General features: G+C 38.0%; 1 protein-coding gene across 1 annotated transcript; it reads right to left on the reverse strand.

The window, feature by feature from the left end:
• Nucleotides 1-630: 630 nt before the first annotated feature.
• CENPL (centromere protein L) lies at nt 631-17,313 on the reverse strand. The gene is made up of 5 exons (XM_060009624.1): nt 17,016-17,313; nt 12,342-12,518; nt 8,677-8,928; nt 2,904-3,446; nt 631-917 (listed from the first exon to the last, which is right to left on the reverse strand). Exons 2-5 carry the CDS (start codon nt 12,513-12,515, stop codon nt 846-848), a joined length of 1,041 nt encoding a protein of 346 aa, XP_059865607.1. The 5' UTR covers nt 12,516-12,518; nt 17,016-17,313; the 3' UTR covers nt 631-845.
• Between the last annotated feature and the right edge of the window lie 270 nt (nt 17,314-17,583).

Here is a 17,583-nt window from a genome sequence, read left to right on the forward strand (position 1 = left end):
GTTAAAATTAATTCACTTAATCTACAGATATTTAGCAAGCACTGTGCTAAAACAAAATTAGGGACATGAAAATTACATAATATAATTCCTGCCCTCAAAAAAGATTCACAGCTGCCTTTCAACTCTACGATTTGTATGATTCCATACAGTTGTTGAGTAACCTTTGTGCTAGAGAAAAAGCCTATGACTTCCCATTCCTGAGATATTTATTAAAGATCTGTCACCAAAACACTGATAAACACAAGGCTTCCTTTTAAAAGTGAATATTTAATTCAATACTGCAATAAGAATTAAACAGCATTAAAAACAGAAGCATATTAGTGGCTTAAAAAATGTATAGTAACTTTAGTTTCCTTTGGGGAGGATTTTGATTGCTGGTTCTCTACAGCAAAATGATGCTAGGAAAATGTCTATAGAACATAGAAATTCTCTCTGACTACAAGTCTAAAATGCTTAAAATTAGGGATTAAAGGTTTTAAAGATGCAAATCAGAAATATTCAATATTAGAGGTATCTCATTTGAATCCTAAAAATTTTCACATAATAAAACATTATATATTTTTTAGAAAGATGGCCAACAAATTAATAACTCGGCATATTCTACAGACTGGCATCCCAGATGACCAGGACTATATTACACGAGCACCTGGCTGTGGTTCATCCACTACCACCTTCTTTGTTCTTCTAGATCCTTCTTGGCTTTCATCTGGGTAACTCCAAGGCACTGTGAGGAAAACAGATGTACAGATGCCCATTTCTCCTGCAGTCCCCCTCAGCATAGCAATTAGGCAGATAGTCAATGAGAAAAAGGTATATAATCCATAACTTATAGTCCCCACAAGGCCTCACTCAATTTGAAAAATTGCCAGTTCTGTCAAATATGCCAACACTCCAATAAGGTATTTATGACACAAAATCTGAAAAAAAAAAAAAGACATTTAAAATTAAAATACAATTACTTATAGCAAAGCAGTTTGATATTTGATAAATATTCCAGGCTTATTTTAAATTCCATATCTACAAGCTAAGCTATGAATATAAACCCAAACCATTGCTGTTCTAAGTCAAATAGACTTTACTTAATAAAGATGACTGACTTTAATAAATTTACAACTATTAGTCAATGGTACTTAGATGGAATTAGACTAGGGTTCTTATTTATCCTGGCTTCCATGGGTAAGATATCTGCCTAAAGAGAAAGAGGAAGGAGTATCTACGAACCCCTTAGACTTATATGCAAATTGAGTATCTACATTTTCTAGAAAGAGTTCCATACCTTCCTTCTTCTCAAAGGGATATATGATGCCAAAGTGTCTTGTAGAAACTAAGCAGAGGCAGAAACCTGGTTAATACATTAATTTCAAACTTTTGAGAGGCAGTACAGTGTTGCAGTTAAAAGCATAAGCTTTTGAGTCAGATGACTGGGTTTAAATTCCAACTCCACTTATTAGCTGTGTGATCTTGAAGGAGCCTACTTATCCTCTGTGCCACAATTTCCTCTTTACAACCTATGCAAATAGGTTGTTGTGAAAACTAAATGGGACAATATGTGTAAATGGTTAATAATGCTTGGCACAGTTAGTGCTTGATAAATGTTAGCTTCATCATGGCATTATTTGAACCTAGGAGCCACAGTTACTGTCTTAGATCCTTACGAGAGGCCCTTAGAATAGGCCAGATAAAACAGGGCCACCCTTACATTCATAGATGGATAAGAACAATTATATAAAATAGTTTTAAAATGTAGTTTATTAATAGAATGTGAGAATATGGAAATAAAATTTTAAAATATAAGGACTTCATGAAATTGAATTGAGGTGCTAAAATGTAAATTTATTTCTTTATAATGTCAAAGTAAGATGGAATAGTATATAATATTTCAAATTTATTACTGTGAACCATAGTAAGAAATAAATTTAACATCATGACCCAGTACAAGCAAATGTATATCCTTAGTATATGTTATATATTCTCATTTTTATATTTTCCACTCTATTTTTCTTTTGTTTTTTAAAGCTGGTTTCTTCTTGTCAAATTACTTCCTAACCTACTGCTGCATTGTGACCTCCAGTCTGAAAAGCATTAAAGTAGTGCTTATAAGATAGAGTATGAACTTCTTGGAACCTAAGAGATTAAGTGTTTAAATCTTGACTCTTCCTCTTACTAAGCTATCTTGCATGTGTCACTTAAACCTATCTTGGCTTCAGCTTCCTTGTTTTAAAAATAAAATAAATGTAGATAGAAACACCTAACTATAGGGTTGCTCTAAAGATTAGAGTTAAAGTATGTTAAACTCCTAGCACAGTGACAAGACCAATATTCACGAGTGTTTATTGTGGCTGTATTTTAATATATTTTAAATATATTAATATAATACACTTAAATATATTTAGGTGCCTACTCTCAGTTTTTTTCTTTTTTTTTTTCTCAGTTTATTTCTGATACATTCTCTAATAAGGCCTTCATATACACTAAAACAATGTCTCTATTATTTCTTTCCCAGTAGGGATAGAAAAGCCTAAAATATAAAGATGATATTTTAGTTCTGTGTTTCTACTATAAGTTTCTTATCTAACACACAAAATCCTGTTACTCTGATAATTATTTAAAAATTGACAAGAAAATTCTGAAAATTTCAAAGTTACTACAGAATAAGTCATATTATTACCAAAGTCTATGGGCACACAGTGTATGGTAAGTATCCTTCCACTATAAAGCTGCATATAGAAGGCTTAAGACTTTTTAGTAAACCATTTATAAAGCATAAAATAAAATCTCTCTACTGTCATCAATTGGCAGACATCCCAAAGTGTTTCGTCAATGTGGAAAATACAATTGCCATACATTTTGAAAACTATGCAACAATAAGGAAAAATTACTTAACTAGATTTGCTCCAACTAACCTTTATTTTTCCATCAGTATGTGCTGAAGCTACAGATGTTGAAACACGAACCAATCTTGTGGCTGATAAATGAATTTTGAAATGTCTATGGAAATGTGAATACAGGCAGTCCATGAATAAGTCAACTTCCTCCTGGGTAACTTCCCCAGGTGTTTTGTGAACACTGTCCCACAAAGCTTTTGCATCTTCTGGATGTATGGCATAAGAAATATCCAGACTTTGAGGGCTACAGGGTACAGACCAAAGAAATTCAGTAGTAGCCATATAATGGTCCATTTTGCATGCAGTCCACATAGCAGCCATCCAAGAAAGATTAAACGCATTGATTGCTAAGGGACGGAAATAACAGTCAAAAGTTTTCTGAAACCAGGTTCCAATTATGGCTGTATTAGTCTCTGCACCATTTGCAAGGAATAAGGGTAGACAGGTGAAATCTTCTGAAACAGTCTCCAGAAGACTGTCTCCAAATATACAGCAGAACCAACCCGTCCACAACACTTTACCTTCTCTGTGCTCAGATGGCAATTGAGATTTTGACAGAATCTATGAAGAAAAATCAAACGGGTTCATTAAATTCGAAAGTACATCTACTCCTAAAGTGCATCTTCTCAGCATTAATTAGTACATTTAAAAATAAGAAGATATGTAGTATTACCTGCCAAAAACCACAGAGGTAATAGTCTCCCTGATCATTATTAGGGTGTATCAAGTTAACTGACCTTTCTCCTAATACTCTTTATTAGGACAGACATGGTATATGGCAAGACCTTGGTGCAACCAAAATGCAAAAAGGGGTGCCAATATGGTATAACCAGGTACAGTACCCTGAAAAAAAGAAGTCTCAAAATCTCAACTTTAACTTCGTCTTCCAATGCAGGGGGTGCAGGTTTGATCCCTGGTCAGGGAGCTAAGATCCCACATGCCTCCTGGCCAAAAAACCCAAAACATAAAACAAATTCAACAAAGACTTTAAAAAACTGGAAAACAAAAATCTCAACTTTAGAAGGGGACTTCCCTGGTGGCGCAGTGGTTAAGAATCTGCCTGCCAATGCAGGGAACATGGGTTCGAGCGCTGATCCGGGAAGATCCCACATGCTATGGAACAACTAAGCCCATGCGCCAAAACTACTGAGCCTGCACTCTAGAGCCCACAAGCCACAACTACTGAAGCCCGTGCGCCTAGAGCCAGAGCTCTGCAACAAGAGAAGCCACTGCAATGCGAAGCCTGTGCACCGCAACGAAGGGTAGCCCCCGCTCACCAAAACTAGAGAAAGCCCACGCGCAGCAACAAAGACCCAACGCAGCCAAAAATAAATAAATAATTTTTTAAAAAAAACTTTAGAAGGGACTGTAAAAGGTCACCGAATCCAATGTGCTTGAATTATTCCACTGAGGAAGACGTCACTATTTCCTAAGGGAGCTCTGTCTATCCACTTAAAATGTTCTTTCATATGTTAGGCCCTACAGTTTCCAACCACTGGTCCTACTTTCTTCCTTACGTGCATGTAGATGAAATCTAATCTAATCTCTCTTCTACATAAAAAGCCCTTCAAATATTTGATTAGCCTTATCATATATACTGCTACGGTCAACATCTCCAGTTTCTTCAACCATTCCTTCTATGACATACATTCAAGTGCTCACACTATCTGGACACTCTTCTCTGAAATTCTTTGGCAAAGGAGTCATTCATAAGTGAACATAATTACTTCAAAAAGGTCTGATTACAGGACTGTCACCACCTTTAACCTAGATTATACTCCTACTAATATAATCTTAACAGTAGTTTTCTGGTTTAGTTGACAGCTTTACATAAATTAACCCTACATACCCATTTTTGCTATTAATAGGTAAATCTCCCCCCAACTTACAATGAGGCAGTAAACTTATTCCTATTAAAATATTAATCTCTTTCAATTTGGCCCACTGTGTCAATCCATTCAGATCTTTTAGAATCTTGATTATATTTTCTAGCAGATTGACTAACCCCTCAAACTTTAAATTTGTAAATTATATAACAAACATACCTTCCAGATATTAATAGAAGTTTTAATTAAAGTTTGACCAGGACAAGGTGAAGATCACAGCCCTATATTATATCCCTTTAGAGATGATCATTTGAACAATTATTTTTGCCATTTTTCTCCTTGTTCAAGAAGTTATGAGACTTTCAAATACCTTAAAGCCAGATGTATTATGTCTATCACGTTTTTATAACCTATAAGTCCTGTAACCCTGGCAAGAAATGAGATTTAATTAGAAAACTGTTAGGACACTATACTAGGAATTCAAGAGGTTATTTCTATTCCTCACAAGAATATTTGCTTGCCTGATGACATGCAAACCATGTAACTTCTTTGGGCATCAACTGCTTCAACTTGACAGAGACTGCTAATTATCTACCCAGTATCTATTTTTCCTTCCACAGTAAAACAGTGCTTTCACTTGAGGTGGCAAAGTACCCACTAAAACTTTTTTCTAGTCTTCCTTCCATCTGGGATATAAAGAGAAGTATCTGTTGGGTGTCAGCAAGTCTCGTTAAAGGTTTACTCAGCGGCAGGCATCCTGTCTGACTTTCCCATCTTCCTCCTACTACTTGCCTTGAACTTACATATAGTATTTAGAGCTCCAGGAGCCAATTTAGATTATAGTGTGACCATAGGAGGGAAGCCATGCACCAAGGATGATAGAGAGGACAGAAGGAGCTTAGATTATTAATAATTTCATGAAGCATTTACCAGCCTGGAAAAGCTTACCTCTGGACACTTTTTTGGAAGACAAGTAAACCTCTATTGTCACTGTTATTTAGACTTTCTGTTATATGCAGCTGAACCTAATCCCAGTAATCCTGAGATCCTTGCCAATACTATGATCTATACCAGGGGTCAGCAAACCTTTTCTGCAGAAGGCCAGATAGTAAATATTTTAGGCTTTGCAAGCCATGTAGTCTCTGTAGCAACTACAACTCTGCTGTTGTAATACAAAAACAGCCATAGACGATATGTAAACAAATGAAAGGGGCTCTATTCCAAAAAAACGTTGTTTACAAAGCCAAGCAGCAGGCCATAGTTTGCTAACCCCTGATCTATACAACTAAACAAAATTTCAACTGTGTCAGCATTTAACTTATCAATGACTAAAATGAGTTAATTTAGCAGAAACAGAAGGAACAGGCATAAATAATAAAATAAATCTGGTTTCTTAATAAAAGGACAGTCATATTACTTTTATATACTACATATAGTAAGGAATGTAAAATGTTACATTTCTGAGAGTAACTTGGTATGATATATCACAATATGTAACAATGTTACTTCTTTGCTAAAATTCTACTTCTAGGATTTTAATCCCACTAAAAACCATAGAATTATACAGATAAATTTACAAAAACGTAAAATTTACATTTACATTTAGTTACTCAAAATGACATGAGTAACTATCTACAGCACTGATTATTAGTAAAAAAAAAAAAAAGCCATAATGCACAAGTATGGGCAATATGATCACAATTTTAACAGATACAGACAGCCAAATAGATATATCTAGATTCATGATGGAGTCTGTAATTTTCTTATAATGTCTTTGTCTAGTTTTGGTATTAGGGTAATACTGGGCTCATAGGATGAATTAGGAAGTATTCCCTCTGCTTCTATCTCTGAAAGAAATTGTAGAGAATTGGTGTAATTTCCTCCCTAAACGTTTGGTGGAATTCACTAGTGAACCCATCTGGATCTGTTGCTTTCTGTTTTGGAAGGTTATTAATTATTGATTCAATTTCTCTAATAGGACTAGGCCTATTCAGATTGTCTACTGACAAATAGATGTATACCAAAATGTTAAACTGTGGTTTTTAACTTTCTTTGTTTTTTTGTTTGTTTTTTTTAACCTTTAAAATATTTATTTATTGGAAAGGTAGTAGTCTCATATAGTACAAAATTCAAATAGAAATGTACACTCTGAAAAGTTAGTCTATCAGCTACCTCTGTCTACCCGCCTCCCCCAACTCAGTTCTTGCCCCCAGAGCCCAGTTACCATTGTTTCGTGTATCTTTCTGGAGCTGCTCAATGCATATGCACAATGCATAGCTTTTTATTTCTGTTTTTAAGAAAATGTACAACAAAATCTTCTGTTACATGCAGAGTTTAAGTGTTTTTGCAAATACATGTATTATTTTTTCTTCTTTTATGGCCCCTGGCTAAAACGTCTTGTTCAGGAAAGCCGTTCATATTCCAAGATTGAAAACAATTTTCCTATATTTACTTCTAATACTTTTCTATTTGGGTTTTAAATTGACATCTTTAAACCAACTGGGTTTTTATATTTGAACAGAGTCTGATATAGGTGGGGATCGAATTTTATTTTCTTTGAAGTATGGCTAATGAATTGCTTCAATACCATTTAATCCAGCCTTTCCAATGGATCCATATCATTTAATATCCAGGTCCCAAATCTCCAGCATCAGTAACAACCACCGAGGATAGTTTCATCCCACAAGTCCCACTCCTGGGTGCTATGTTTGCCAGGATGCTTCTTCTCTCTACCTTACCTTCTTCCCTCCTTCATGGTGTCCCAATCATGGGTGCTCTTTCTGTACTTGGACTTCTCTGTGCTTCCTGGCGCCACTTTGGCCTTCCTCCTGTTCTCTTTGTGGGAATCTTCATCCTCTTCATCCCTGTGGTGCGTCCTCTTCCACGATACCTGCTTCTCATCGCCATGTCCTCCTCCTCCCTGGACCTTCCCGTCCAGCCTCCGTCTTGATCTCCTGCCTGATGGACACTGGTGTGGTCCTCTGAGAAGCAGCTGGCCTCTTCTCTGTGTTGTGCTGTGTGGGGGCCAGTGGCCATTCCTTGCACAGGTGGGCTTGGAAACCACCGGTTATTGAAGAAATGGTCATGTTTTTTCTGACAGTGATTTACAGGTTCCAGTCTTTGTCGGAAGTGATGAATATTGGACAGTGTGGGTTAAGTGGCTTTCCACTGTTTTCGGCCTTTCGTAGGAACTGGGGGACTTGTGGGGCCTCCTGAAGGGGAATCTCTGCTCCAGCATTGGAGGTCTGGGTGCAGTGTGGTCCTTTTCTCTGTACACAGAGTCTTCTGTCCCCTTTCTAAAGCAAACCTCTGGTTGTAATCCTCTGGCTCTTTGCTTTCTAATATAATCCTGAAGTTCATGTTGAAAAGAGTCATAAGTCTTAGAATTTTCCATTATATTGACTATGGATGAAACTCTGGAGTCATCACCATGCACTAGTTTACTGAGAGAAATTTCCACAAACAGATGGAGCCTCACTTCCTCAAGCCTACAAGTCTTTGGGGTTGTGTAAGTAGAAGATCTGTGGGCCCACAAAGAGCAGAGGTTCGCCTGCCAAGAACCTCAAAAGGAAAGAAGGAAGGAAGAAAGGAAGGAAGGGAGGAAAGAAGGAAGGAAGGAAAGAAGGAAGGAAGGAAAGAAGGAAGGAGCCCTAGATAGGGGTAGGTTTTACTCAGCTCCAGGAGAAGAATCCCAACTTCTTTGCAGCTCAAACTTCTCCCTTTCTTTGTACTTTTATGTATTTTCTAAGTTTTCTAAAATAAACATAATTATATTGTAAAAGGAAAAAAACTTTTTTTTAAGTTGGTCATATCTAATTACTATAATTTGGTCAAACAAGACATAAAATAGGTTATAAATCACAAGCTTAAGAATTTTAAAAACAGTAAGAAAACATCACAATTTCTAAACCAAGACAACGCACATTCTTTTCTCCTAGGAAGCAAGTACTGCTTATATGATATACCTGGACAAGAAATGCTTCAGGGTCTCTCTGTGTTCCTTTCATTCCCAGGAGAGTAGAGAAAATCACTTTGATGTTGAAGTCGTCTCCCACTTCCACAGCAAGTCCTTTTTGCTTTTCAGCAGCAATAAATGCATTCAGAAGTTTAGAATACTCTTTGAAATTAGTATAGGAGAATTTATATAAGGGAGTTAAACTATATAAAGTCCATTGTTTATGCAGAAGGAATGCAAACTTTTGAGGATCAACATCTTCCTAAAAAAAATCAAGACAAAGGAAGTTTAAGAATTAGGAAACATGAGTAACTAAGAACTTAATCACAGTATCTTAAATATTTAAAACAAAGCCATTACTGGGTACCTGATCTTTGCATCTGCTGTAATTTCCCTTTGGAATGTTCTTCCCAGGGTGTTCACATGGCATGTTCCTTTCCTTCATTCAGGTCTCTGCCCAAATGTCACTCAAGAGGCCACCCTATCTAAAGTAGCACCTGCACCCATTCCAGCTTTGTCACTCTATATCTCACCATGCTTTATTTTTTTCACAGCACTTATTACTACCTGACATTAGGTACTTGCCTGATTTTTACTGTCTTCACTACTAGAGTATGAGTTTGATGAGAACAGGAATTTTGCCTACTTTATTCACTACTGTATCTCTAGCACCTAGAACAATGTCATCTAGAACAGCTGTTTAATAAATATTTATTGGATGAACAGTTACATACTTTTAGAAACTTCAAATTATAGAGTTTAAAAGTAGTCACCACTGGAGCATCTAATTTCATTGGTTTTAATTAAGTAATTTCTAAAATTGTTTGGCAGTAAATTCACTCCATCACTCTAATTCAGTAGATTAAATAAAAAGATACATGGGAGTATTGTGGCTAGGCTCTATTGGAATCACAGGGACCACTAAAAACAAAACACTTCATTTGTATTGGCACTATGGCAGTACTGAGGGTCTTCACATACACCCCCACATAAGCTCCTAGTTTTATCCTGAATTGAACTTTTCTACAGAATCCACACTTCCACAGTCCCAAATATCTTTTGGAACTTTCACCACAGTTGTCCACTTGACAAAAATATTTGTTCTGACTAGAGTACTCATGGAAAAGTTGTAAACTTTTTTTATTACTATCAAAAGATTTGGGGGGAAAAAAAGGGGGGGCCAATGGTTAGGACTTGGCGCTTTCACTGCCAGTGCCCAGGTTCAGTCCCTGGTTGGGAACTAAGATCCCTTAGGACGTGTGGTACGGCCAAGAAAAAAAAGATCTGGCAAAATTATTTGTATCATAGAGAAAAGGAAACACTGAACTGGACATTTCAGTCTTTTTTTTTTTTTTTTTTTTTTACTGTTGCAATGTTTGTTTTTTTATTTTTCCAGTCTTTAATTTATATACAATCTCTGTTTTCTGGTTAAGAACCATAACTTTCATTACCAGGACTAGTAATTTTTCTTTTTTTTTTTTTAAATTATTTATTTTATTTACATTTTATTTTCAGCTGTGTTGGGTCTTTGTTGCTGCACGCAGGCTTTCTCTAGTTGGGGTGAGTGGGGGCTACTCTTCGTTGTGGTGTGCGGGCTTCCCATTGCGGTGGCTTCTCTTGTTGCTGAGCGCAGGCTCTAGGCGTATGGGCTTCAGTAGTTGTGGCTCGCAGGCTCTAGAGCTCAGGCTCCATAGTTGTGGCGCACGGGCTTAGTTGCTCCGCGGCATGTGGGATCTTCCCGGACCAGGGCTTGAACCCGTGTCCCCTGCATCGGCAGGCGGATTCTTAACCACTGCACCACTAGGGAAGCCCTAGTAATTTTTCTTTAAAGAAGTTTTCACAAAAAAGCAAAACTTTTCTCATACGCCAAAAGATACTAGACCCACAACACAGACAAGAAAAAGTTAAAAGGAAGGTGTAGGTGACTGATCAGCCAGGTTCCTTGCTAAGTGACTCAAAAGCATCCATCAAACTTGTATTGACGGCACTTCCCTAGTGGCGCAATGGTTAAGAATCCACCTGCCAATGCAGGGGACACAGGTTCAAGCCCTGGTCTGGGAAGATCCCACTTGCCGTGAAGCAACTAATCCCGTGCACCACAACTACTGAGCCTGTGCTCTAGAGCCCTCGAGCCACAACTACTGAAGCCCGAGTGCCTAGAGCCCTGGAGCCACAACTACTGAAGCCCATGCGCCTAGAGCCCGTGCTCCGCAAAAGGAAGAGTAGTCCCCGCTCTCTGCAACTAGAGAAAGCCCTCGCACAACAACAAAGACCCAACGCTGCCATAAATAAATAATTAAATAAATTTATAAAACAACAAAAAAACTTGTATTAACTGGGGCTTTATTTCATAGTTCAGTAAAATTACAAATTACTAATGTTAATACACAGGGTTTTTTTATGAATGATCAAAACAGAGCATGTTGCCACCAGACAAATCCAGAACAATATAAACATGAAAATAATTTAGTAAGTAATTAGAAAAATTTTTAAAACAGGAATTCATGAATCTGTACTGATAAATAGATAAATAAATGGAATAGAAATGAGAAGGGCCTAAAATAGAATGCCAAAGGCTGGTTGGTAAATATGGAGCAAATAGAGATGGAAAATTATTATTTTTCAACCATCACCATAAAGATGGGATTAGGCAAAAAGTATCAATGGATGAAGGATGTTAAGTGTGAGGCAAAATTTTGATGAGGCACAGGACATTTGCATTATCTTAAAGTGTCTCCCCACAGACCGCTTATTAGTTGCAGGGGGGAATAAAGCAGTAATTATTGGGCAACACGTTGACAAGATGATCAAAATTAACATCACCTATGTGCTACCAGATGTTATTTCCCAAAAGGATACAACACGACCTATACAGTATTCCAGCCAGCAATACATAATTTCAATCTAATCTTGAGAAAACATCAGACAAATACAAAATGAGGAATATTCTATTTAAAAAGGGAAGAGGAGGAAACATATTCTTCAAAAATGTCAATGTTATAAAAGACAAAGAAATATTGTGGAAACGTCCCAAATTAAAGGAGGTTAAGGACGGAACTAGAGGATGTCATACTAAATGAAGTCAGAGAAAGAGAAATACGATATCCCTTATATGCGCAATCTAAAAAGAAATGATACAAATGAACTTATTTACAAAACAGAAACAGACTCACAGACTTAAGAGAAGGAACTTATGGTTACCAGGGAGGAAGGGATAGTTAGGGAGTTTGGGATCGACATGTACACACTGCTATATTTAAAATGGATAACCAACAAGGACCTACTGTATAGCACAGGGAACTCTGCTCAATGTTATGTGGCAGCCTGAAACAATCACAACATTGTTAATCGGCTATACTCCAATATAAAATAAAAAGTTAAAAAAAAATCAACCAAAAAAACAAAAACTTTGTCACCATTGGAGAATGCTAAGAAAGCAACCCCTAGCATTATTTTGAAAACTAGGAAATAAAGAGAAAGAATTAAAAAAAAAAAGAGGTTAAAAAACATATGGTACTGATAGTGTGAATAATTGTTATAGCTGTTTCTCATTTATTTTATTACCACAGGGAGTAAGAATATACTAAAAATACTATAAATAGTAACAACAATTGAAATGTTTCATTCACAGGCATTCTCAATTATTAGTAACACAAAGGAACACAAAGAGCATACCTGAAGTTGTGAACACTGGGGAATTTTCCTTCGAGGTGGAGTCGGGATAAATGAAGTCTGCTTCCTGACTGATTCTAATCGTTTTTGCAGAGGGGTGGCACCTATAAAGTAATCTTTAAGCCTTGAGGATGCACACTGTCTAGGAGTCGATTCTGGTGCATCATAAGAATCCATGGTCTACATGAAAAGAAATAAAACCAGAATTCTAAATAGTAAAAAGTTAATTCATGCTCATAGTTTCACTGATTCCTCTATCTACTATAAAGGAATTCTTTCTCTCTCCCTCCTACTCCCTGCCCTATTTTGACTTTTTAATCAAATCCTATATTTCTCATTGGCTATAGGCTATTTTTATGAACATCTTACAGATAGCCCAAACACAGTTATGTTCAAAACTAAATTCAGCTCCTTCTGTCCTCCTTCCAAAAGCTAGCTGGTCCATTTTCAAATTCCTGTCAATTTTCTAAGTTAATTTAGACGTATTTAAGTAGTCTCCCACTTTCATTTTTTAACATACAATCATTAAGCACATTCTTTTGAATTTTTCCTTCCTCAGTCTCTCCATCCATTCCCAAAGCTACTTCCTTAGCCAGGTCTTATTACCACAACTAAACGTTCCGTATCTGAGGGTAATCCATTTTTCAGAAATGGTACTTTATTATTAGTCACCTGTGCAAAAAACTTTTCAGTGATGAGATAAATTCTACTCTTCTACTGGGCATTCACAACTCATAATTCAGCTTGTCCTTATCCTACTTATCCTAGACATAAACACATCCTTGTCTTCATGTGTTTGCTTATCATATTCCCTACCTGAAGTGTTCTTTTTCCATTCCACCTCCATTAAAACCATGTGTGAATTTGATCCCTTTTCAAATAGTAGGGTTTTGTTAACCTTTTTCCCCCCAGAATACCCATGTTACACACTTCTGTCTGTGTCTGTATCAGTGGCTCATTCTGGGAAGGGTGTGTGTGTGTGTGTGTGTGTGTGTGTGTGTGTGTGTGTGTGTGTGTGTGTGTGTGTGTGTGTGTGTGTGTGTGTGTGTGTGTGTGTGTGTGTGTGTGTGTGTGTGTGTGTGTGTGTGTGTGTGTGTGTGTACGTACAGAATGAGATCCTCAGGGGTAAATATTCTGAAAAAGCCCAAAAGCCCTCTAAATGAGTCTAACAAAATCCCTCGAGAATATTCTACAAAATCTTTGGAGATTAATAATACACCAGCCCACACAGCTCTCTTCAATCACCTAGTCTCTACCACTCATTTTGGCCCGAATTCATCTACTTGTACTATTTTTTTGGTGTGCATTTCTTCTCTTCCCAGAAAAACTACTTTGACTGAAATCATGCTCTTTGTATTTCTCTTGTATAATTACCCTAGTATAATACTGAATGCTGTTTAATTGTTAAGCAAGTATTGGTTTAATTGAACAGAAGTATTTCATGGAACTCCAAAATTGAAAGGAATTATGATTTAAAAGTTATAAAAATTACTCCCAAGAAGTGGCACAGTTATCCTTTCAAAAATTTTTTTCAGGGCTTCCCTGGTGGCGCAGTGGTTGAGAATCTGCCTGCCAATGCACGGGACACGGGTTCTAACCCTGGTCTGGGAAGATCCCACATGCCACGGAGCAACTGGGCCCGTGAGCCACAACTACTGAGCCTGCGCGTCTGGAGCCCGTGCTGAGCAACAAGAGAGGCCGCGATAGTGAGAGGCCCGCGCACCGCGATGAAGAGTGGCCCCCGCTTGCCACAACTGGAGAAAGCCCTCGCACAGAAACGGAGACCCAACACAGCCATAATAAATTAATTAAAAAAAAAATTTTTCACAAGTGAAGAGCTTTATTTATCATTATATTTAAATTTATATATATATATTTATTTATTTATTTATTTATTTATTTAGTGAGAGGCCTCTCACTATCGCGCCCTCTCTTGTTGCTCAGCACGGGCTCCAGACGCGCAGGCTCAGTAGTTGTGGCTCACGGGCCCAGTTGCTCCGCGGGATGTGGGATCTTCCCAGACCAGGGCTCGAACCCGTGTCCCGTGCATTGGCAGGCAGATTCTCAACCACTGCGCCACCAGGGAAGCCCTATATTTAAATTTCATCATGTCAAAGTATGACACACTCTATACCTTGCACAAAACTCCATAAATTAAATATATAGTTCTCAAAACTCAGATAATGCCCAGAGAAAGATCATATACCATACAACTTAAATAGCAGCTACTCTAAAGCAGTCTGCCTTTAAATGCATACAGAATTGTGTATTCAAAATGGAATTTTAATCAGTCCCATCTACATTGAATGTTTCTTTCAAATCTGTTATTTGGAATAATTGCTAACATTTATTGAGTATTCATCATGTGCCAGGTAACTTTCTAAGCCCTTTAACAAATATTGTCTCATTTAATCCTCAAACAACTGTATGAGGTCGGTTATTATATTCCCAGTTGACAGATAGGAAGATAAAGAAATTAAATAACTTGCCAAAGTCATACAGCTAAAAATGCCAGAGCCAGAATTTGAACCGAGACAGTCTAACACCAAAGTGGGTGCTCTTACCTCCTTCTTGCACACTGCCTTTCAATAGGGATCAATTTCAAGGCAAAATAAGCCCTACTAAGTTTGACTACTTAAAAGAGAAATTCTATGAATTCCAAAAGGATTTTAAAGTCTATCTAGGTGAGAGAAAGACTACTAGCTCTGAAAGGACTGGTATTGAGAAAACATTTCCCTTGAGTAATTTAATACTGCAGTAATGTGAAATAGCCCAATCCATGCATTAAAGATTAGAAAATGGTTTATACCTATTTTACTTTCTCACTCCATACTCAATAATGTGCAATTTTGCCCTGCCAGATAATTAAGAGGTTAAAAATATAGCTTGACTTAATATTTTACTGCCCCAATATTCTTCCTTCCAACTGTAAGGAAAAAGGTCCTCTTACTTGCTTTCTAAAGCCAATCCATCAACCAATATTCTTGATCTCCATGTCCCTTTACATTTCCCTTGGGCACCATCTCCCATGTTTATTTCAAACCTCTATCATCTCTAATCTCTACTTCACAGGATACTTTTCTTCCACTGCCATGCATATTCTTGTATTCCTAACACTAAAAACGTTTTGTTTAAATCCTACTCGTCTCATTCGTTTTGAGACCAATTTCCTGGAAATATGGTATACAACTATTGCCTTCACTTACTAATAAATATTTTTTTGGAAATCTTCAGCAACCTCTCTTATGAATCCATCACTATAAAGACATGGCACTTTTGAAGATTACCAATAATATTTTTGTGAAAACCATGGCCAAATACTTGATTCATCAAGTTTGCTCATCCTTAGTCCTCTAAACTTTGTTACCTTGCTTTTTTTCAGACACTCAATTATTTCTCCTCCTTGCTTCTTATGGTTCCTTCTGATTCATTTGCTGATTCCTATCCTTCCTCCAGTCCCAACAGTGCGTGTCTCCCCAGACTCTGAAATCACTCATTCTCCATATAACATTCATTCTACATATGACTCCTAAATCTCTATTTTCAGACCTTTGCACCTGCATTTCCAATTTCCTGTAAAACATTAAACTTTTTTGTACTCAAACTCATTAAGTTCAAAGCTAAACATTATTTTACAATCAATCTTTCCTTTCCAACTACCCTGTTTCTCAATAATAATTCCACTCTTCCTTCTCATTTTCCTTCCTGCCCCTTAAAATATTCCTTAGTCATCTTTTACTCTTCCCTCAACTTCACGTTTACATCCGAATTAGCATCAAATTCTGACATATTTCTTAAAAGCATACATACTAGCCCTCTCAGATTTGGCCTCCACTTGCATTCTTAATTATAGCCACTTCTCTTATTCCAGTCTTAACCCCTTTCCCCAAATCCATGACTAGTTTCTCCACAGACACCACTTTTATCTTGTCATTACCTTGCTTGAGATCCCATAACAATTCCCACACATCTTCTAAATAAATGAAGCCAAAACTTCTCTGCCTGGGTTTCAAGGCACGAGATCATATTATCTGATCCTATCCAGGTTCATTTTCTACTACTTCAGTTCTTACCCCAAGATCCATGGACAAAGGGTCTTTCCTAAATCTAAAAGCCCTCTAAGGTTGGATGCAAAATGGTGTATGCCTGTGTATTTGGTGGGAGAAGGGGGTGAAGAAAGGTCCAGGAGATGATTCTTTAAACGGTTAAGAGCCACTGCCCTACACCCAAACATGCCCCCTTGCCCTAGGCTGCTCATCACCCTCCTGCTCTTCATGCCTGTCATGTTTGCCTCTGCTCCCAGACTTCTTTATTCAACCTATTGCCAATTAAGACTACTTCTCTATACCCATTTGTCTGGCCAAATCCAATCTACCCTTCAAGTTTCATCTCCTCAGGAGAAGCTTCCAAGTATCCACAGAGCTAGCTCTCCGGCCAATTCCTCTTGCACTTGCAGTTCAGAACACACAATTACAACTCAGTTGTTTTTCTTGTGCTAAGTCCGTGAAGGAAGGGACCCCGACTTAAATCACTTTTGTACATCGTCACCTAACGCCAATGCTAAGCAGGTCGTGTGAAACACATCTGAACCCCCAAGTATTGTAAAGATAACGACCACACAACAGGGCAAAACACAAAGTTTACTGCCACGCCTGGACCAATAACAAAGAATCTTACCAATAAAATGCCGTGATGACGCTGTCAACCATTCCCTTCACGAATCATTCTTCAAGTCTGGATCCAAAACTACGTCGAAACTGAAATCCCCTGAAGTAAAACAGCCGCCAAAATGACAGCGAAGGGTTAAGTCCGGAGGAAACCCTGGCGCTCCCAAATTCCCTCTCGCTCCACCACAGCTGGGTTCACGACGGACGCAAACGGGCCCAGTAAGGAGACCTCCGCTCCCGCAGGCGCCAGCCGAGCCCGACACTTCACGCCGGGAAGGACATTTCCGCTGACTCAGCCACCCAGCTCCGCGACCCTCGCTCCTGCGGAGTCTGCTTCAGCCCACGGAGGGAAAGGGCAAGGGACAGTGTGTCCCAACGCGCCCCTCTCCACCTGAGGCCTCAGGGGCCAACTCCGGCTCCAAAAATCCCGCCGTTGAGAAGCAGCAACTTTGCGTTCAGCCGCCTCCTCAGTTTAAAATCGTTTCCCGACTCGCTCTGCGGCAGGACGCTGGACGCCTCCATGGCGCCGATTCCAAGTCAGTGAAGCAACTAAGGTTGCCATTTTAACTGAGGGCACG

This window comes from Delphinus delphis, chromosome 1 (genome assembly GCF_949987515.2).
Source record: "Delphinus delphis chromosome 1, mDelDel1.2, whole genome shotgun sequence".
Lineage (NCBI taxonomy): Eukaryota > Metazoa > Chordata > Mammalia > Artiodactyla > Delphinidae > Delphinus > Delphinus delphis.

Bases quoted from the DNA above. Each gene is read 5' to 3' on its own strand.
- CENPL (XM_060009624.1), bottom strand. From the start codon at position 12,515: ATGGATTCTTATGATGCACCAGAATCGACTCCTAGACAGTGTGCATCC. The intron at 8,929-12,341 runs GTATGCTCTTTG...GATTTTTTTTAG, and splicing joins CCCAGTGTTCACAACTTCAG to GAAGATGTTGATCCTCAAAA. The intron at 3,447-8,676 runs GTATATCATATA...TTTTCTTCATAG, and splicing joins CTGAAGCATTTCTTGTCCAG to ATTCTGTCAAAATCTCAATT.